This window comes from Argiope bruennichi, chromosome 11 (assembly GCF_947563725.1).
Source record: "Argiope bruennichi chromosome 11, qqArgBrue1.1, whole genome shotgun sequence".
NCBI classification, from domain to species: Eukaryota; Metazoa; Arthropoda; class Arachnida; order Araneae; family Araneidae; genus Argiope; species Argiope bruennichi.
Window position 1 is genome coordinate 90506297 of NC_079161.1, and position 22849 is coordinate 90529145.

Below are 22849 nucleotides of genomic sequence, written 5' to 3' on the forward strand. Positions count from 1 at the left end.
ATGAACGAGAGAGAGAGAGAGATGAGGAGTCAAAAAATGTTATATAATGTACATATTATCAAAAATTTGCAAATGATTCCCTCGTGTGTAAATTTGTGGAAATTTAACATGAAGCTTTCGTTCAAAAATTTATCTTGTCTTAACAATACTATAGAAAACTTCACATTACATTTTAAAATCAGAAATTCATCTTGAAAAATTCAACATGACAGTTCATACTAAGAAAGTAATATTTATGATTAATGTAATTTTAAATGTGTTAAATCTTCATATTTAGTTTATAAAGAATGTAATGTTTTAGTAAAATATTCAGGCTGAAAACTGAAGGATTGTATTTTCGAAATATATTTCGCTAAGTAATTTTCCCCCCGAATTTTATTTCATAAATGTTTGTATTTCATTATTAAATGAAGTTTTAAAAATATGTTAACTCATCTATCGAAACAATTCGATAGATGAGATATATAAGATTTGACGTAATACATTCCCTTGGTTAGAAAAAATTTTTAATAGTTATATTTTAAAAGATTAGTAAAAATGAGTGGCAAAATAAAGATATTTTTGGAATTTATATTTACCTTACATTCTTTTTCGATTATTTAATGTAAAAGCAAGAATGCGTAAGGTTTTTGGGGGAAAAATGTGAAAACTTCTTTAAAAATTTTTCTAAAACTTTTCTCTTAGTATCACTATCGTAAATGCAAAATAATATTTTATATTTAAAAATTCAATAAAGATAATCGTTTATATTGAAAAAAAAAATGCTAAAGACAATAAAAAAAAAATCTTAGCTAGTGTTGAAAGAACATATTATTTTCGAAACATCTTTCAAAAAGAGCAATAACATTTTTTTATCCAACGATTGTTTTTATTTTGGTATTAAATGAAGATTTAATACATTATCTTGTTTATCACTAAAAAGCATTCACATCTATACTATGTTAAAAAATGAACTAATTGCATTGATATATATAATGTATGTTTTACATTACTATGCAAAAAAATTTTACATGGTAATATATGACATATTATTTAATTTTGGCAACAAAAAAATGTAAAAGCCTATTGAGAATCAAATGAAACATAAAAATGTTTTTGAAATTGCTAGTAAAGCAAGTTTTTATATAAATGGTTTGTAAGCCTAACATAAAAAACTATTTTCTAAATTATAGAATAAATTTCAAATTTTTTGTAAAAAAAAAATACCCCACAAAAATGATGAGCGAAACACTTCACACTAAAAAATATAAATACATTAGAATAAAACTCTTAAGCTGATGGAAAATGAATCTCGTTGTCGAAAACCGCAAGGCAATTATTCAAGGTAGAGCATCGACAGTTTTATTACAGGGTTAAACTGCCCCTCAGCTAGGAAGAGTCCATGTCTTTCAGAGTCACGCTGAAAAAGTCTGGATGTTAAAGGGAGTGCCACTTGAAAAGTGCTTGGATGTTAAAGAGTTAATTAGTAATGAGATATTGAATGGGTGTTAAAATGCCATAAGAAGTAGAATGAAAACAATCCTAATAAACATGACTAAATCTGAATTTCAGAAAATTCAAATTTATTATTTTAAATGTAAATGAATTTTTATTAGAGCCATCATCAACAATTTAAGTTTATAATAAAAATAATATGCATGGTATCATTAAAATAGTCCAGATGTATCACAAAATAATAGATATCCATAAATAAACTTTAAAACATAAATAATCCATAGTATACATCGAAAACTAAGACTTTACTTCATATAATAAAATGCAATCTTTTAGCATAAACTAATTGAGATTTTTTTTTTTTTTTTACTATATTTAATAAAGTGTGGAATATCAAAAATAAATGGACTAAAAAAAGGCAGTGAAAACAAAAAACAAAACTTTATTTTTCCCAAATATAATAAAATTGGTACAATTGTAAAACAATTATAGTCATCGTAAAATATTTTTTGCACTCAGTTCTTGGTAAAAAGAGATCTAAGACTAGAAACATAAGCCTCATGAATTTTGAGCATCACAGTAGGATTGTCCTAAAAGAAAATCAGAATTCAATGCAATTTTATTTACCAACATATATATATGCAAAACAACAAAAATGTTTTAAATAAAAATGATAAATCTATGTACAAAGATATTTAATGATCTAGAGTGACAACTTTTAACAAATCTTAAAATTAATGTTTAGCAATTGAAAAAAATATAATAACTAATGATATCTATAAACAATTATACCCAAATTTTTCAATTATCTCTAAATTAAAGCATATTTTATCACAACTGAATGTTCCTTGAAGTCATAAAAAACAATATATATGCAAGGATTTTTAATTTTATTCTGTTTGAAGATGATGGTCATTTTAACGATCCCAAGTATGGCATTAAAGCATTTGAGTCAATTTGTAAGTATTAAGACACTTAACAATTAATTTAACACATTAAATTTTTAATACAAAATAAATAAATAAATAAAGATTTGAGTAAATAATTTGTAATCAATAGATTATTCTTATTATTTTTTTCTGAGGATGCAAGATGCATTATTCACAGAGCTATTAGTGTAAACTGTTTTATATGTATATTCAATTTAGTTATTTGTTTTCATTTTCACAGTGGCATTATGATTATCTAAATTCCATACTCAATTCTAAAAATAACTATCCAACATATGGTACAAAAAACACACACCTTATTTTAGAATTAAATAACTCTATATTCCGTCTAAATTTCCAGATTTTATTTAATTAATTATAGTAAAATATGAAAAATTATTTGTTTAATGAATAACGAAAAAACAAGACAAATGAAGTTAAAATACAAGTGTGCAAGTGAAAGTAAGTTTAGTTTTTCTAGAGAAAGAATATTGATAATCCCATATTTCACATGCTGTCAAAATTTATTAACAAAAAGGAGGGAAAATATTCACATGCAATGGGTTAATAAAAGGAAAGCACAGCAAATGTCACTTTGTACATATTCAACACATTAAAGCCAAACAGAACATCTATGTTACTCTCTATTTGGCAGCTTTAATTCTTTACGAATTAATGAAGTTCTACAAATTTAATCCACTTCATCTAAAACCCCTTACGTATTATTTTTTTATTATAATTATTTTTGATGATTGACTTTGCACTTGGGAGAGGAAAGACTAAAAGATTCCTTTTAAAAAAATTTATCTAACATGCCCCGATAAGGAAAAAAATAAAAATAATATCTTTCATTGTTTCCTTAAAAGAACTTGTTAGTGCACAGGTTGACAGAATGTTAGTTTTTCACGGTTAATAAGTAAAATTATAAACAAAAGTTAGTAGTACTTAAAAAAAATTTTTCGAGTGGATTGTGCCTACTCACCAATAGAATATCAAAGTGCAAACTATTTTGTTTATACATAACTATTTGGACTACAAATTATTACTACTTGAAAAATCAATAAATTGAAACAGTTTTTATACATACTAAATCATATTCAGATCAAATAAGGCTTTGATGAATATTAATTTTATACAGCAATAATGATACGAATGCAATTTTGCAACATGTAACAGAAAGCAAATATTGTTTTACAGCATATCATTTAATTCTGTGGATAGTTTAAAAATTAAAACTCAAATTCAAATATAATTCTAGTGAGATTCCCAGGTATTAAAAGCAGTATCTTTGCTTCAGTTACCTTTGAAAAAATGCAAATCAATTCATCCTTTTAAAAAAATGAATAGTGGGAAAACTATTCAAAATAACAATCTGAATTATTTGAACAAATTTGTTATTTTGTTATGTTATAAATTAACATTTTTTAATTGCATTCAAAATGGGGACCATATTTATCTTGATTTAAGTTACTAGAATTGGAAAAGTCATTTCCACTTAGTAATATAAGTATGCAAATAATGAATATTAGGGCTGATAATAATTATTTTTAAAATATTATAAATTTGTTCCTACTTATATACATAAAATTACAGTAATTTAAAAAAGTTATTTTTCGTTTTGAAATTAAAAAAAAGTATCTGGAAAATAATACTTGTAACAAAATAAACAACTTTGATTTGCTCTATTTTCAAAATAATTTTTTATTATATAGAAAACAGTTGCTGCATTCGGCTCAAAAGTTGGCAGGGATGTACACATTAGGTGCTAAAATTGTGTACCAAATTCTATCTATCTATCTAGCTCCTTATGTTTTATAGTTGTTTACTTGTATTAGAACAGATAAACAAATTTCTTGCTCATAGCTCTTGTTCAAAATTGAAGTTTCTTGTAGATTTTTTTCAAATTGCATAAAAATCTACAAATTTGGAGTGAACATCACATAATGAATCTCATCCATGTAAAAGCAATTGGCATTATCAGATTTACAGAGAAATATAATCCCAAAAATGTGACTTTCAGCCTCAGGAATGTTTGAAATGGGAAATTTCTCCAAACTCTCAAATTTTAATTTTTTGTTGATTACAATACTTTAAATAAAAGAAAATAAAAATGTTGAAAATCAAATGAAATTGGAAAAGTACTTGAAAAAGTTTTAAAAAGTCATTAGAAAATGAGAATCTGTATCATATAATAAAATAAAAAATTATTTATAAAAATTCTTATTTAAGCTAAGGATAACTGGTTGGATTAAAATGAATATATACTTATTTGACCTTAAATTATTTATTTAGTGTTCAAAAAGCCAAATTTTATTTGCACAGCTTAAGACAAATTGAGCTTAATGTAACAATGCAACAATTTGTTTGTAATTTTCGATTCAAATCTAAAATAGAATATAAAAAGAATTCAAAGATCACACTGCACAAGATGACAGATCATGTCATTGCCATTCAACTATGAATGTAACAAAATGAAATTGGAGCATTCTTCATATAATGATAGTATTTATGAAAATCAGACAATATTCATTAACCATATTAATTTGATTAAAATTTGTTCTTTAAATTGTTTTTGCAAATTCTTTCAGGTTTGTAGATAAAAATTCATTGATGTATCTTTAGACAGTTTACTTGGCATAAATATTCAATCTGCATAAATCTTAGAAATGGATTAAACAGATTTAAAATGTGCATCAGTATCATAATATTAAAATATAAAAAAAAATACTAAATATTAGGTTAATATTAACGATTTGGTTTAGTGAAATTAAAACTTTTACAAACCTGAATGTGAGATTTCAGAACTTGTTTCATGTTTATAAAATGAGTATCACAGTCTGAACCTAAGCAATCTTTCCAATCTTTAACTTCTGAAAAATAATAGAAAAAAGTGATTTCAATAACAGAAGTGACCAAAATTATAAAATCTTTCTGAACAAAAATTATTTTGAACAACAATACTTATTTTTGAAATGCTAATATAAGACAAAAAGAAGTTAATATTATAAATAGCTAGTTGCCTTTGGCGACCAAATAGTTTGCTAAGAATACTTATTGTGTTTCATTTCAATTAAGTCTTATATATAATTGAATACTCATGATTTCCTGTATAAAGTATTTTGAAGTGCCAAATTGTAGTGGACCTTAAAGCTGTTATAATTCAATAGATTAACACCTATTCTGTTTATTATATACATGAACAATGATAATATTAATGAGTTCCATGATACCAGAGTGCTATTGAAAAATAGCTGACAAAATAATCTGCTTTAGAATTGTTGTTGTCTTCCATGATTTAGAATTTCAATGTCTTAATTTTGCATTTTAGCAAATTCTTTCTTATTTAGATTTAAAATGGAAGAAAATCCCACAATTAAATATTTAATGAAAGAAGAAAAATAGTTTGAATTTTTTTATGATAATAAATACATTGAGGAAAATTAGAAAATTATTATTCTCTCTTTCAATATATATATATATAACCAAATTAGTAAAAATACCAAGTTAATATTAGCAAAAAGAGTAAATATAGAATTTTTTGATTCTATATTTATTCTTTTTTGTTAATATTAACTTGGTATTGTTACTAATTTGGTTGAGTTTATCTGTGTTTTAGTAGCAGCAGCATTCGTGCTCTCTAAATGCAATTCTCTTTTTTAGTCTGATTCAGAAATAATTTTTAATTGTTTTAGTTTGTTTTCAGAAATAGATTTTAATTTTAATTGAAATTTCATAATGCAAATATTTTTAATTATATATATAATCAAAAGTCAGGGAATGAAACTGCACAACAGTTGAATCGATATCAACAGAACAACAATTTTCTAAATTTTAAAAATTTGGAAGTATTTTTGTGTGTGTGCTTTTCTATTTGGAAATATTGCAAAAAATTGTAAAACATATTAATTTTATAGGATGGAGGATAAATTGCTAATAAAGCTATGGAAAATAGTATTATTAACTGAATAAATAAACATTTATGATGAAATTTTAAAAAATGAGTAGAAATTTATGTGAAGATAATGTCTAATTTTTGAAAGAATATGAAGACTCAACCATTATAAAACACATAAAGGCAAAAAAATATTTTAAAGAAAATCTATATAAATAGAATTAGCAGGTTAGGTATAGGAGACAAAAGAAAATCAATTGGATGTATAAAAATGAAATGCAACAATACAATTTCAAGTTTTGGACTGCAATGGCTGGCAAAATGCAGATACTAGGATGGAAAAAGGCTCTTTCTTTTCCAACAAAGATGAAATAATTAAAGGATATATTAACAAGATGAAAATCTCTTTCATTCATAATTACATCATAAAAAAGGGAGCAAGATTCAGAGAAAAATTGCACGCTTGCTTTATTATATTCACCATGCAACAACTAATGAGTGTTATTTTGTATGAGTTGGTTAAAAATTTGAAAGCATATTTATATGATTAAAGTGAATGCAAATGCTCCAAAATCTGTACAAAATATACTTCAATGAAAAAAATTTTCCAAAGAAATTAAATTTTTCCAATCTTTTCCTTAATAACAAAGTATCTGTGAATAGGAACATGCTATGTTGTAAAAGTAAGTATGTATATGAATAAATATGAATAATGATAATATGTACATGAATAATGTAAATGTAAAATGCATATAATAAAAATGTGTCTTCAAGACAATCACTTTCTATTATCCAAAACATCTCGATTTACAAAAAACCAAAGGCCCAAATTATAAGCAAATCAAAAATTTATGAAGTCAACTAAAAGAAAATATGAATAATTAACAGTAGAATTGAAGACTGAGAATTGAAAACGAAGTGATTGCCAAATTGCACATTTTACAGGACAACAGAAGCAATTTTCAGATTTATTTTGCCCCTAATTACATTTTTATGATCAGTAATACTAATTTAATTCCCTCGTGCTGGCCCTGGTGGCATCTACTATTTCACCAAGTCACAAGTAGTATCATTTGTAACATATACCAATGTCTTTTTCAACTATTTAGTATCTGTTGAAATTTGAATCACTTTACAAGATTAAAAACATGGTTATCACTATGTTTTGACTAAAGAATTCTTTTTATTTAATAATTTGGCACTTGTTGCTTTTTTCAATCTCCAAATAATCAGATTTTAACTAAATTGTTATATAATGTAGAGAATTAAAATAACTCTTCAAGAAGATATTTAATGCTAAAAATAATCTGACTAATATATTAATTGACATAGTGAACATTTTGGTGAAACACATTTTTATACTACTTTACATTACATGACATAGTGAAACTTTTGGTATAAAACCAATTGCATTAGCTGATATAGTGAAAATTTTGGTATAACTAAATAAATTAGCTGACATAGTGAAAATTTAGGTGCAATTCATTTTTATCCACTATACATTAGTTGACATAATAAAAAAAATTGATAAAACTCACTTTCACTATCTGTTTCATTTGAGATTTTAATAACCAATGTTCTGCTTCAAACTAAGTATTTGACTGTCTCTTTCAATAAATTATTTTTCTATTGATGTAAATTTTTATGCTGCTTCTCCTAAGATGTGAAGCCAAAAATCCCCAAACTTGATTTTTTTTTTTTTTTCAAAAAGGCTTCAGCGAAATTTGACAGTAGCATATTTGAAAATATTTCAGTCATAAAAGAGAAATATCCAAGATTTATAAGCAAACATGTTATATGTCCATGCAATTAAATTTACAATACTTATTGCAAATTTAAAATAAGTTAAATAGTTTTATTATATTGGCAAATTTGAACCTGAATATAATGAATTATTTTGGTTCAAATTAATTTGAACCAAAATAATTTGAATGTAAAAGAAAATAATATGAATATTAAAACCAAAAAAATATTAATACGAAAAAGAATGGTATTATTACATTAAATGTATGCTGCAAAACTTGTTCACACAAGTAAAATAGGGAGGGGTTAAAGCAAAGTAATGAATCAATTTCATTCCTGAATATTTAAAATAAAATTTTGTAATTCTCATTACTTGCAAAGCCCAGTTACAGTCCCAGTTAGTAAGTACAGTTACATAGAACACATAACTTCCTCTAATTTGAATAATTAAAAACTTTCTTTTAAAGTGAGGATATTTTTATAGAGTAAGAAAATTTCACAAAGTTTCATTAAATTGTCGTAATTTTTGAGGCACACAAAGTTTGTTATCAATTCTTTAAAAACATTCCAACATTAGAACTAAAAATAAAAATATATGCTGCCAAAAATCATCATCTAATCCATATATTGTTTATTTGACATGGTAATTATTTCTCTTTATTTTCCAGAAATTTGAAATGTATTTGGTTTCAATTTATTTTCTTTCCATACATAATGTTCATGCATTGATCATGGGGAAGCAAGCTTTCCAAAAACACATATTAGCATTCTGCATTTTCAATTAAAAGAATAAAAAGAAACAGTGTAGCAAATTTGTTTTCATACATCATAGAGCAATGGTTTAAATAAACATACTATAAAAGTAGCATTAAAATACAGATAATTTATAAATCTAAGGAAATTGAATGGCACAATAACAAACTCAAATGGTATATTTATTTGTTTTCATAAAGGGATAGTTTTTTTAATGCGAAAAAAAACTTTCATAATATTTTAAAAAATGAAAATCAAATAATTAAAATATTGTATAATCAAGTATAAAAACCAATAGTTCAATTTTCAATTTTCTAGAGAAAAACGATCTAGCTTTTAATATTTGAGATTTGAAAAATCTTATAAAATATATAGCTGTATTAGAATTGCAAGCCTACATTAATACTACTAATATCATGAGCTTCAGCAGTAAATGTATGAATCAAGGCTTGTTTGGACTGTGGGCTGTAACAAAAATTAAGTTGACTACAAAAATATTGAGATTGCAATAATCCTTAAAAGGTATTTTTCTTTCTGATTCTCCAAAATCTGCTCATAAAATTTTTCAAGAAAATAATTAAAATATCCCATTAAATTTGATTAATAATTTCATGGCGTTTTCTTTCATTTTTCTTTCAGCGATAAATATTTTATTTTTTCTAACTTTTAATGTTTTTAAATTTAATGCTTTTCTCATAGAAATGGGATCATGATAATTTTTTTTAAAAAAAAATCACATGGGTAAAAGTGAAAGAAATTTTAAAATGAATCAATAATACAGTACATGAAACAATTTGAGGAAATACACTTTTAACCTGAACAAGGAAAAGAAATAATTTGTATTAAAAAAAAAGGAAATACTATTTAAAAAGAAACCTAGTCATTCAAGAAGATAAAAATAATCTTACCAGATGACTGACGAGGTGGCAGCTCTTTTTTGCAATAATAAGGAAGAAAGGGCTGAAAGAAGAATCAAAGAATTATAAGAATAATTTGTACAAAACACAATTTTCTAAAGAATCTCAACATAAAATTTTATTAAAATTTCAATAAATAACTGAAAACACAAAGAAGCTGAATCTGTTGCTGCATTTCCAAATATTCAAAGTTTTTAAACCATTTTTCTTTACTGAAAATTCAAAAAATTGCCTAGCCATTATTTTTAATAAGTATATATAGAGTAGTCTTTAAATGCTGTAATTCCCCCTCCCCTCTGACTGTTATCATGGCCTTATCCTTAATTCATTTTATTAAATTCTATAATTCCCCCCCCCCCCCCCGCCATTCTCTCTTGACTATTGCCATTGCCTTATACTAAATCATTTTATTAAATGTTGTAATTCCCCCTGATTGTTGCTATGGTCTTATCCTTAAATCATTTTATTTAAATATCAAACAAAAATATAAACAAGGTTCTTATTTTTTATTTAAATTATCTTTATCTTCCTGACTGTAAATCAAGAATTCAAATAAATATACATCTTTTAAGAAAATGAATAGATTTTATTCTAGCTTTTGATATAATTATACCTGTACTAATTTCCATAACTCAAGAATGAATATTTAATCAAGTCATTAGAAATTTATTAAAAATTTTTTTTAAATCTAAAAAAAAAATTTAAATCTGGCCTTAAATGATAAAATTTGGACTAAAAAAGAAGCTGAAAGGTTCCTTAAAAATCTTTTTACAGTACATGTCATTGCTTTGCTGACAAGACGTATTACACACATGGAAAACAATTTTATAAATTTAATTGTTTTTAAAAACACATTTATATTAATAAATTAATAATAATTTACCTTCAAGACAAAAAGGTAAAAAAAAAATCTCTTTTTGAAAAAAAATTATTTTCTATTTTTCAGTCTTTTTATTTCAAAATTCATTCGCATAAATTATGAAATATTGAAATAATTTTTCCTCACATTCACTGACATAGTAATTGAAATGAACAAATTGATAATTGCGATTAATTGATAATAAAGCTCTAAAAATATTAAAAGAGTCATCAAGATTAAAAAACACGTAAACTTTTAAAAAAAAAAGCTAGTATATGGAATAGGGAATATGAAATTGATTCGAAAATTTCATCTTTACAAACATGAAATAAGTAATATTAAATAAAAACATATGAAAAAAGTAACACTAACATCTATAAATTGTGAATTTAATGAGTTGTCGTTTGAAATGACATCAGATGTAGGAGATGAAATCTCATCGTGACTGAAGAGAGGAGAGAGTCTAGTAGGTGCTACCTTCTCACCACTTTTGAAGTGGCAACCACTAAAATCTTTCCTTTTGTTCTTCTTTTCACGACCAGGATCTTCCATGCTCCGCCTATCTAGAAAGCGTTCAGAAGAAATTCCTTTCATTCGGTCTGCATCAAAAGATCCTGTGGACATGTATCTCCTACGAGGTGATGTGGTGTAATCTTCCTGCGAGATGGAGCGAATGGTGGTTCTCTTTGTTCGTTTAGTAAATACTTCAACAGACTTTTTCAGAGGTTTCTTTTCGGAATGAGCATTGAGGTTGTTGAAATCTACATCTTCATTTGATTCCTTCTTTTGATTTTCTGAGAGAGTTTTCTGGAAAAAATAGTGAAGCATATAAATTAATATAATCATATGCAACCATTAGAATAGGATGCATTTTATTTCAAAAATATTGACTTAGTACAAGAAGCCTTCTTTTTAGTTAGATTTGAAAGGAATTTTTTAAAAAACAAAACAAATATTTTGATATTTATATGACGTTTTATCATTAATATAAGGATAAAATGATAAATAAAAGTGAAATTATTTAAATATATATATAAATTTTGAAGAAAAAGTATATTTTAATATAAATTTTTGCATTCATTAATAAAAATTAAGATTGTTCAAAAGAAAAAATTTTTTAAATTTTTTCATTTTTCTTTGTAGCATTACATGTGTAATAAATATATCCTAGAGTGTAACTAACTATTATCTAAGCATTATATTAAAAATTAAATTTTTGTGTGTAATACATGAAACTTTGGAATTTCTTTCAACAATATTTACATTAAACAATCATAAATCTACTTCTATAGCACTCTAAATCAAATCCATATTTAATTACATTTTGAATAACATAATGAGCACTAAATATACATTTCATTTAAATACCTTGATTATTTTTTTTTTTTTTTTGAGATATGACGATGCTCGTACAGTAGAATTAGGAAAAAGCTCATTCTTCAGAAAACGCATTGAAAGTTTTTAAACAGCTTGCAAATAAGCAACATTTATAAGTCAATAATGTGCTATAACTCGGCTTCTAATTGACATACAGACAAAACAAAAATATCACTGAAAACAGGCACATACTCTTTTTTTTAGAACTTTAATAAATAAACAAATAAAAATGTGAATTTTCAGCCAAATTCATGTTTTCAATCTAATCGGATACCTTAAAATAAGTTATAAATATGACTACTACTACATAAAATGTTAATTAAAACTAATAGAATCTAATTATAATTCAATTTACTAAATTAGAAATTGAATTTTAAATTATTGCTTTAAAATCAGCAGCTAATGGTTATATGATTTTTAAATTAAATGATAATTTCAAAAAAAAAAAAGAAAAAAGAGGGGGGAGTATTTTATATTGTGAAGTGAAAAGAATCTCTCGCTTGTATGTTGAAAACGTAGCAATGTTTTCAATGCAAAAAAGTACATACTTTCACAGGTATGAACAATTAAGCACTTAAATGATGCTAAACTTAGTGAATGAATAGCTTGCATGTTCATAACTACAGGTTGACTATTTAACAGCAGTTATTTCTAGCATGTTACAACTTTCTAGACCTGCCATTAGAGTGCAGCATTGATTTCGAGAAGTTCAGTAACAAACAAACAAATCATTCTCTAATAATTGTTGTGGACAATAACAATTACCTAGATATCAACAGTTAAAATTCTGGTCCAATCCAGGAAGTTCTCAAAGTACAAATTCCCTAACCACTGACAAGTAAAATAATCAAATACCACAGGCAAAAGCCTATTAATACACTAACAAGTACAAAGCAATAATTCTGAATTTAGCCGTATTATTAGCGCCTACTTGAAGCTCAGTGCAAAGTAAGAGAAAATCCCAAATAATGATAATATCTTATAGCTTTCTATCTGAATGAATTTGATACATAAAATTATGAGCAAAAAGTAGTAATTCTATTCAAAATTTCTAAAGAAAATTAACCAAATATGTCAGGATAATTTTCCATTGCAAAATGAACCAAATCCATGTTTGCTAGCCAATCATTTAATTATTCCATGGAATAAGTTACAATTCTTGCGTCAATCAAAATAATGCAATTTAACATAGCACACCTTCAAAGGCAAAAGAAAACAGAATATAAAAATTCCTCTCGGCAAGCTGGAAGGCAAAGATGAATTTCATTACATCTGAGTTACTATCTGACAACATAAATAGTCGATATAAAAAATCAAAAATTATTGCGTGAAAATCATTTTTCAGCCCCTAATTTCTAAGATTTTGCAGTTACCGAAAAACTTCAAATGCAAAAGTTGTTCTTTTAATGAGGCGCTAATGTGGCTAATTGGATTTAATTTTCAGTCTTCAATATTATGAAAGTTATAGCAAAAAGAGAATTGCAACTCCCCCCAGCATTTTCACCCCCTTTGAGCTAGTTAGACCATTTACGAACTCGTCCGAGATTTTTTATATTTCTAACAACATATTCCAAGGCAGTTAAAATCCGGTTCACAAGATAACATGGCAAAGTGTTATACGTATATATAAAAACTTTTGAAAGAAACTTGGTTTTGGATTCTAGAGACCATGATAGGTGAAGAACTGCCGAAATGTTCTTGAATTCTTGTCAGGCAATAGGCAATTTTCCTATAGGGATCTACCTAAAATGGTATCTAAATCTCTAAAGAACTTAAGGCCATAAGATTTAAAACAATCATAAAATGGACCTTCCTAAGATAACCAAGACAAGTTACCATATATTCATTCTGAGCATGAGAAAGCAAAGCTATGATATTTGGCGAAGTGGCAACATCTTTAGTGTCGCTGTCCGAAGCACATCTCATGCGAGGATGTCTTCCACTTTGCTGCAGAATGATTCTATAAAAATAAAATTTAATCAAAAGCTTAACATAAAGTTAATAGAGGTCAGAATAAACTAAATGAATGTTGCATGCAACCATTACGTTTGTATCTTCTTCGTGATCCTTTTTAGATCTTTTTTTTCATAAAACCATGATCCAATAATCTCCCCTGTAAACAGATAATACACAAATAAGTTATTGTGTAAACATAACTAAAATATCATATAAAACTTTAAATTAAGTTAACATATTTATATTCTTTAAAAAATAGGGGGGAAATCTCATGAATTTTTAACAAACATTCAAAAGGCAAGGAAGGTCAAATGTTTAGTAGAACTTTTACAATATTCAATTATATGTATGCACAAGACAAACACCCAATAATGTGACACATTTTTTAATCAAAAATTCTCATATTCAACAACATAATTTTCATTTTATATTTTCAGCCTTCTTTTCATAGATTTAATTTCAAAACATGAAGAGAATGACAGGATTTTTTAGGATTTTTATCTAAAACGTATAAATAATTATGTTGCATCAGCATTTAGTAGACAAAATACTATACAACAAACTTCTCTAATTACCAAAATACTAGAACATCAGATTCTTTTCATTCGTAAAATCGATATGGAACCAGGGAAATTCGTTTGTGACAAAATAATGCTCATAGTTGTAAGAAAAGAATTTTAATTAAACTAATATTTACTCAAAAGAGAATTCTGAAAGAATTTCCTTACATTATCGTTTGCATTTTTTTTCCGCAAATCGTTGAGTTGTTTAAATGAAATCGCGTACGAGACAAATTAGATAAATAAAAAATACATAATCCTAAAAGTTAATTCAAAATGAAACAAAACGAGTGATCCTTTACTTGCAAAGGGGGGGAGGATAGAATGGTGTCCCAAAATTCTTAATTTTTCGGTGGAAAAATAACATCTTGCCACTTTTTATCCGATAGAATCATTTTTGCGGTATAATGAGCGACTTGCATCCTAACATCCCATCTTCAACTGCAACCTTTAAATCTTTATGCCATAGACTTATGGATTCTTTTCTTATCATTTACAACTCTTCCATCCATTTTCTAACATAACCATGCTCTGTAAAGATAATAATAACCTTTTCAAACTATTACCACAAACCCTCATTTGAGCGATCTTTTCATTTTAACAAAAAATGTTTTTGTCGCTTCCTTTTGACCACGTGATTTCCATTTCGAAAACTTAAAATGAAATTCAAGATCTAATGTCTTCATAAACCACCTTCGGTTTTAGATATTTCTCAAATAAAAGCTCCTACAATTAATAACAAAAAAGAGATGGATGAAACATTTTTATAGCTTAGCCAGTGGGGATGGTCCCCCCAAATCTTTCTCGCATACTCTCTAATAAAGTGTTATACCAGAGAACGAATTGCATGCCATTGGCGTACATTAGTTACTAAATATAACCTTTGGCATGAATTTAACATTTTTTACTGAATCTATCGTGTTATCCTTGGCAAGCTATTTGACGATTAATCCCTGGCATGCGTTTAATAACATCCGAAAAATCGAATCTGTATTTTAGGCATGTTTTTCTTAACCGACTGAAACAAAAGTTGGTTAAAAAGCTACACTTGTATTCACAAAATCCCATACCAAGTGTAATATATTTATACCTCACAAAATTCCATACCAAGTTTAACATGTTTATGCCTCACAAAATTCCATATTAAGTTTAATATATTTATGCCTCACAAAATTCCATATCAAGTTTAATATATTTATGCCTCACAAAATTCCATAACAAGTTTAATATATTTATGCCTCATAAAATTCTATACCAAGTTTAATATATTAATGCCTCACAAAATTCATACCAAGTTTAATATATTTATGCCTCATGAAATTATATACCAAGTTTAATATATTTATGCCTCACAAAATTCCATACCAAGTTTAATATATTTATGCCTCATAAAATTCCATACCAAGTTTAATATATTTATGCTTCACCAAATTCCATACCAAGTTTAATATATTAATGCCTCACAAAATTCCATACCAAGTTTAATATATTTATGCTTCATAAAATTCCATACCAAGTTTAATATATTTATGCTTCACAAAATTCCATACCAAGTTTAATATATTTATGCTTCATAAAATTCCATACCAAGTTTAATATATTTATGCTTCACAAAATTCCATACCAAGTTTAATATATTTATGCCATAGTGTTTTTGAGTTACCGCGTTTATATGTTTCTGAAAGTAGAAACCAACTGACAGTAAGCCTTTTATTAGATCTGGTCCAAAATATGATGTCTACATTATAGATTTTAAATCTATACGATGAATTTATCGATTTAGCTCTGTTCGTTTTGTAGTTATGTTATTCAAACTTATATTCAAACAGTCCGACAGACAGATCTTCTCTGAACAGATTTTCTCAAATTTGATTGATTTGGTCTACAGACCGTACATCAAATTTCATCTGTTTCGCTCTAAGCGTTTGAATTATCTTTGTCGTAGACGGACATTTTCTAGGAATGTGTTTATCGAACTCAAGGAGATCTAAAATGTGGAGATTCGTCAGAATCGAGTTCGACTTTTCTGACGATTACTGTACTTTCTCTGAACTACGCATACGAGGAGAAAAAACCAACGCTGAACTTCTTCAGACTTACCTGAATTGTTTTTGTAGAGGAGATAAGGCTCCTGCAACTCAAACTGCATGTCTCCAGTGATCGATTCAATGAAGTTGGTGGTGTTCATGCGATTTACAATGATCAACCCATAGTAAGGTTGCACAGACCTGGGGGAGAACAAACTTATCACATCATGCGAGATTAAATCACAGAACTATTCAAATACACTTAGAAATATACAAAAGGATATTCCCACCACTAAACAGTGGTTCGGGTAAAATGACATAAAACAGCTATTATTAAAACTTTTAAAACAAAACAAAACAAAAAAAAATGTTTTTGTTGTTGTTGTAATATACTTCTGGATGGTTTGAATAACTATGTAATATAATAGTGTTTCGATACTCCATAAAGAATAACGGTTTTTCAAAAACAATAAAATTACTTATTTCGGACGCAAAAATGCAAATGATTAATTTAAATATCTCCACATTAATTTTCAAATGCATTGCTACTTTTTTGATTGCTATATCCAGACGTTTAAGTAAAGAATACTAAAAACACTCTCGCATGCTCATCTTGCAATTAATAAGGCAGTACTTACTGTTCTTCATGGTAATGGAAACAACCCTCATTGTTGGTCACTGGATGATTTCGACTAAATGCTAATTTTCCACTAACTACTATTGGGAATTTATAGTTACTACCAATTTCTGACTAGGATTTGCACTTCATAAAAACATTCGCATTCTGAAGAGCAAATCCAAGTCAAAAATTGGTTTTCCCTTCTCTTCCACAAATTAATTATGTATATTTTGCCTATTTTTCGGTTTTTGAGGATTTAGCGAAAAATCAAGAACTTTTTGGGGTTGTCTTAAACTTAAGAGATTAAAAAGAAACTGTGAACAAATTTGGTTTTTCTTTTGACGGAAGTAATCAAAAATGTGGAAGACATTCTAATTAATTAAATATGGGAAACATTCCAAATTACATTCAATAGTCGCATTACGGTTTTGAACTATTTTATACAGACGTGGATGTAGCCAAACAAACAAAATACCAAAATCAATCTTTTAAATTCTCGTTTACATATAGTGAAAAAATAGTAATCATCAAACAATTCGAACTCGAGATTTTGACGGATTTCCATGTTTTAAACCTCCCTAAGTTCGAAAAGAACATTTCTGGAAAATGTCCGTCTGTCTGTCTGTGACGAAGATAACTCAAAAAAACTCTGAGACGGTTGAAATTTAGTACACAGATTTAAAACAAAATTTACTGATATCTATCAAATTTTCAGCACAATCCGTTCAGTGGAAGTCCGTCTGTCTGAATTTATGTATACACGATAAATAAAAACGAAAAGAGCCATATTGATGAGATTCGGTACACAAATTTAACATCTATAGCGTAAACACCTGTCCAATGTTCAGCCAAAAACAAAACAACATGTTGACTGTCTATCGGTCTGCACTTTTAGAAGCATGTAAACGCTATATTTCAAAAAAGCAATGGTTAAAACATATATAAAATTTGTTCTGCGATTTTGTGCATTTACACAAAAGTAGTTGCAAGTGCAGTTTTGTGTCTAATCTTTTTTTCAATCTTTTGAGAAAAACATGGCTAAAGCCCAAATTCAATTTTAGGATACTATTAAAGCACGCCAGAGATTAATCGCCAAATAACACGCCAAGGATGACACGATAGATTCAGTAAAAATATTAAATCTACAAAATAAGTTGATATTTCGTAGCTATTGTAAGCCAGTGCCATGCAAGGCGGTTTCTGGCATAACAAGTTGATTAGAGAGTATGCAAGAAAGTTTTAAGGAGACCACTCCCACAAGTTGTTTTTTTTCGGACTTAGGAATATTTAAAATGTGGCGAATCGTCAAAATCTCGAAGTTCGAATCTGTGCACGATTAAAATAGTTGTTCTACGGACACCTTGGTAATGAAAAATTAAAAATATACCGTTGCTAATATATAATTAAGAATATATTAAAAAATATTAGATGCTAAGAATAAATTAAAGAATAAAAATTGGACATCCGCATAAAATAAAATGCAACTCTTCATTTGAAAGCAAGAAACTAACTAAAATTAATTCAAAAAAAATATTTTTTAATGATCATATGAGAACATCAAACTAATTAGGTACGAGTCATTACGACTCCCAAAAGAAATCCACTACAATCCCTGGGTGAAAGAAACACTTACAACTCGAAACATTGAATGTAATAGCGGAAAAAAAAAAAAAAAAAAAAAGAGAGCCAGGCGAAAACAGTAGGAAGTCCACTTGCCAACATCCAACAAACAAGCAAGCCGGGCCAGGGAAACAAATGAAATTAAGAGTCTTTTGTTCCCTGGGAAGTTTTGAGTCACTTCTCGTCACATTCGGCGGTAGCGATACAGGAAGGACGCAAGGCTGCTGCTTTTTGAGGCAGAATCGCTCGAAATAACACGCAGAAACAAAAACAAGGGAAGGACTGTGTCGAGAGGAGTTGGGTGGTATTTTTGGGGTGCCAAACGATCTTTGCCTCCAGTCGATGCAGCTTGCCTAAGGGATCGGGCCGGTGGTGGTGATTCGATTCTGTGTGAATTCGAAAGCAGATTTATTTATTGCTTTTTGTGTGTTTTCGACATCGGAACATACAGGCTGAATTAGCATAGATATAGGATAAATCGTTGGAATATACAACGGTAACAATGATTTGGCCTGGGTAAGTAATTGCTTTTTTTTTGGAAAAAAAAAACCTACTTTTATTTAAAAATGATTTCTTTTAAAAAAAATTCGCAATTGACAGGAATTTACGATTTAACTCTTTTTTCATTAAAATGTACTTTGGGCTTTAAATTTTCGTAAAAAATAAATAAATAATCTGTTTTTGAAAATTAATTGTGAACAATATAAAGGCCTAATTAAACAGAGTTTAATATTTCTAAATGAAACAGATGAAAAATTTCAAAGAAAAAAAGTATTTATCTTTAAGTATAAGTAAGTGTTGGCATGAAAAGATTTAAATCTAATGATATATAGTTTTTAACCATAAATGTATGTATAGCTAGCTGAATACCATTAAGAAATACATTACAACGATTTAATGAAACGCTGCTGTCATAAATTAACCTTCATAGCAAAAACAGTTTACGAAATTTTTTAATATAATTATTTTAGACAAAACTTTACTAGCTTATACTGCATGAATAAGCTAGTAATGATCCTTTACACAGGTTTATCAAAAATACAGGTTTAATCACTAAACAATATGTTTTAGTATTGCCATTATCTAACTACTAAAATAATAATACAACTAAAATACAATTGTAAATATAAACAAGAAATGATAATCATTTTCATTAATATCGTTAGCAATTGCTCATACGAATATCGTTTGCAATTACTCAATATAATGTTTACTAATACAAATCTAGGACTAAATGTCAATCTATTTTTGAAATATTTTAATTCAGTTTTGCTTTTAAATATTGAAATTTAGTCGATGCATATACAGAATTTATTCCATTGTATGTGAATCTTTAAATGACAAAAGTTTTTGAAACTAAATAAAAGAAATAATCGTTAACAAAATATTTTTTTTAAATATTAAATTCGATTATTATTTCCTATCGGACAATAATTTATTTTGATGGAATTTATAAAAAAATATGCATTGTACTTTATTAACTATTGAAAAATAAATATATTTATGAAAATATATATACTTCTATTTCAAAATATTATTATTTTGAATAAATCCTTTTTACATATTTAGAAAGAAAAAGAAGGTTTATTTATTTCATTCATTTTTCTGAAATTATTTTTCAATTAAAAAAATACTTATAGACTTAACAATCGACTGAATATAACATCTTAATATTATTTATAGAATATAATTCATGCAAATAATATTAATTATCCAAGGAGAATTAATATTATTTATTCTTATCTTAGTATCATTTATACAAAGTTATATTAATATAATATATTCTCATATATTATATTATTTATCGTCAGCTAAATTATTCATAATCTTGTTTAGAAGGAAAAAATGGTTTTCGAATTTCACATACTGAAAAGTTCGAGGCAGAATTTTCAAACAAATTAGCTTTTATTTCATTTATAATTACTTACCTATATTTAAAATAGAGCGAATATAGAAAATGCTGCAGAAAAGTATAAATAATTCTTGCACATCATTCGCAATAGGACGTTATAATTACATGAGCAAAAATCAAGAATTAACGTTGAAGTATAAATTTGACTAAAACAATCAAACAATATACTTTCAGGATTCTGAAATATTTCACCTTGTATTATATCTTTTAAATGAAAATAATTATTCCTTTTATTTTTCAGCATGTAGAAATCTTATAATAATATACATTTATATTTTTGTGTTGATTCTCTTTTACACTGAGAGAATATATAACCGTAAAAGAATGATATATAACTGAATTTTATCGAATGGGTTTTCAACATATGAAAGAACAATCTCTACTATTAATAAAAATAAACGTCTATGTGGATGTTGGCTCTCTAGTTGATTAATTTTTTCATCTAGAGCTACCAAATTTGGCACAAACATAATTGGGAGGGTGCAAATGTGCACTTAGCAACAATTTCAATAAAAAATTATGTAGAAATTTAATTAAAAATTAAACGAAATTAATGCATTTTTCTGCGATAACTGTCGAAATCATTTTTGCACAATTTTTTTAAATGATTTTTATACATTTTAAAAAAATCGACCATTTAACGATGCCCTTTTAGCTGTTGTTCCAATTTTTCCTTAATTTTGGCAATTTTTTAAGAACATTTTTTGCGCATAATTTTTAACAATACATTTCATTGTTTAACTGAAATTCAAAGTGTTTTTATTATTTCATGAAATATTTAATCACGGGATTTTCTTTTATCGCTGAAACCCAAGAAAGAAACATTATGTTTAATATCTATGTAGTTCATGTCAGAAATAAGAAAGTGAAGTTACAATATGTGGGAGACAGTTAAACAGAACAGTTATAATTTTAATAACTGTATGATGATATGGAATTTGTTTCTATTAAAACTGCTTGTTTACACAACGAAATGAACAGTCATAAGATTATTAAAATAATACGCCTTTGATGCTTAAAAATATTTTAATGGGGAAAACATAAACATTAAGTTATGCATTAAAAATTTAAGTAAAAACAAACACAACCAATATTCCAGCGAACAGGGGAGTAGAAGAGATAATGAAGATACATACTTTTGAGGGTAGAAATTGGTGGAGATGAAATCATTAGACAATCTTCAATGGCATGTATTTTTAATTGTATAATAATAACATTCTCAATATTGATAATGTAATAATAATGTATAAATTACAAACGTAATAAAGCAAGATCACAAAGAAAATGCTGCAAATACAGGCCACAAAAAACAAAACAATGACGTTTCTGCTAGTAGTCAAAAAATATACAAAAGAATATACCAAACAGTCAAAAGAATATATAAAAAAGTGAAAAGAATGTATAAAAAAGTGAAAAGAATATATTAAAAAAGCCAAAAGAATATATCAAAGAGTCAAAATTATATATATATATATATATATATATATATATATATATATATATATATATATATATATATATATATATATATATATATATATATATATATATATATATATAAAAGCCAAAAAAATATACAAAAAAAAAACTCAAAAAATATATCAAAATAGTCAAAAGAATATATCAAAGTGTCAAAATAATATATCACAGAGTCAAAAGAATATATAAAAAAGTGAAAAGAATATATTAAAGTATCAAAAGAATATACAAAAAAGTCAATGGAATATACAAAACAGTCAAAAGAATGAACAAAACAGTCAAAAGCTAGTAAACTTTCCAACGTACAGAATTTTAGAATACGAATACTTTTTTTCAATACTCTTTCTGCCATGCTTAAATTTAAGGAGAGGCGAAGACGAGGAAAGGAACCTCTACCGAAATGCTGAATAATCATTTTATAAATAATAATTGATTTTAAGTGTCATCTCGAAACAATATGCGCCTGGATCAAAACCAAGGCAAGGCGACAGAGGTCCGTAATCGTGTCGGCACAGTTAGAAGGTTGTTTCATCAAACAAGAAACCAGGTGGCCCTTAATTATGCTTTGTAAATAGCCCTTGGACGTCATCCAGCGTAGGACAGAACAAAGCAGATGGTATTTGCCACTCATCCCGACAGTCAACCAAAGATAACCTCTTGCCCCCCCCCCCAACTCACTCCTTGAACAATACTGATCTCCGTACAGATTGGTTCATTCATTACCTGCTAATGGGCGTGTATTTCGGAGCAAAAGAATAATACTTAATATAAT

The 22849-nt window shown here is 26.9% G+C and overlaps 1 protein-coding gene across 1 annotated transcript in view; it reads right to left on the reverse strand.

Annotated features, from left to right (window-relative positions):
• Positions 1 to 1856: 1856 nt before the first annotated feature.
• Positions 1857 to 22849, reverse strand: part of LOC129956890 (mRNA-decapping enzyme 1A-like) — a 39567-nt gene continuing 18574 nt past the window's right edge. The window contains exons 3-9 of the mRNA XM_056068902.1: positions 16521 to 16648; positions 13951 to 14017; positions 13741 to 13864; positions 10900 to 11334; positions 9660 to 9711; positions 5148 to 5233; positions 1857 to 2024 (exon numbers count right to left, since the gene is read on the reverse strand). Coding sequence (XP_055924877.1) covers positions 1950 to 2024; positions 5148 to 5233; positions 9660 to 9711; positions 10900 to 11334; positions 13741 to 13864; positions 13951 to 14017; positions 16521 to 16648 — 967 coding nt within the window. The 3' untranslated portion in view covers positions 1857 to 1949. The remainder of the gene's footprint in view (positions 2025 to 5147; positions 5234 to 9659; positions 9712 to 10899; positions 11335 to 13740; positions 13865 to 13950; positions 14018 to 16520; positions 16649 to 22849) is intronic.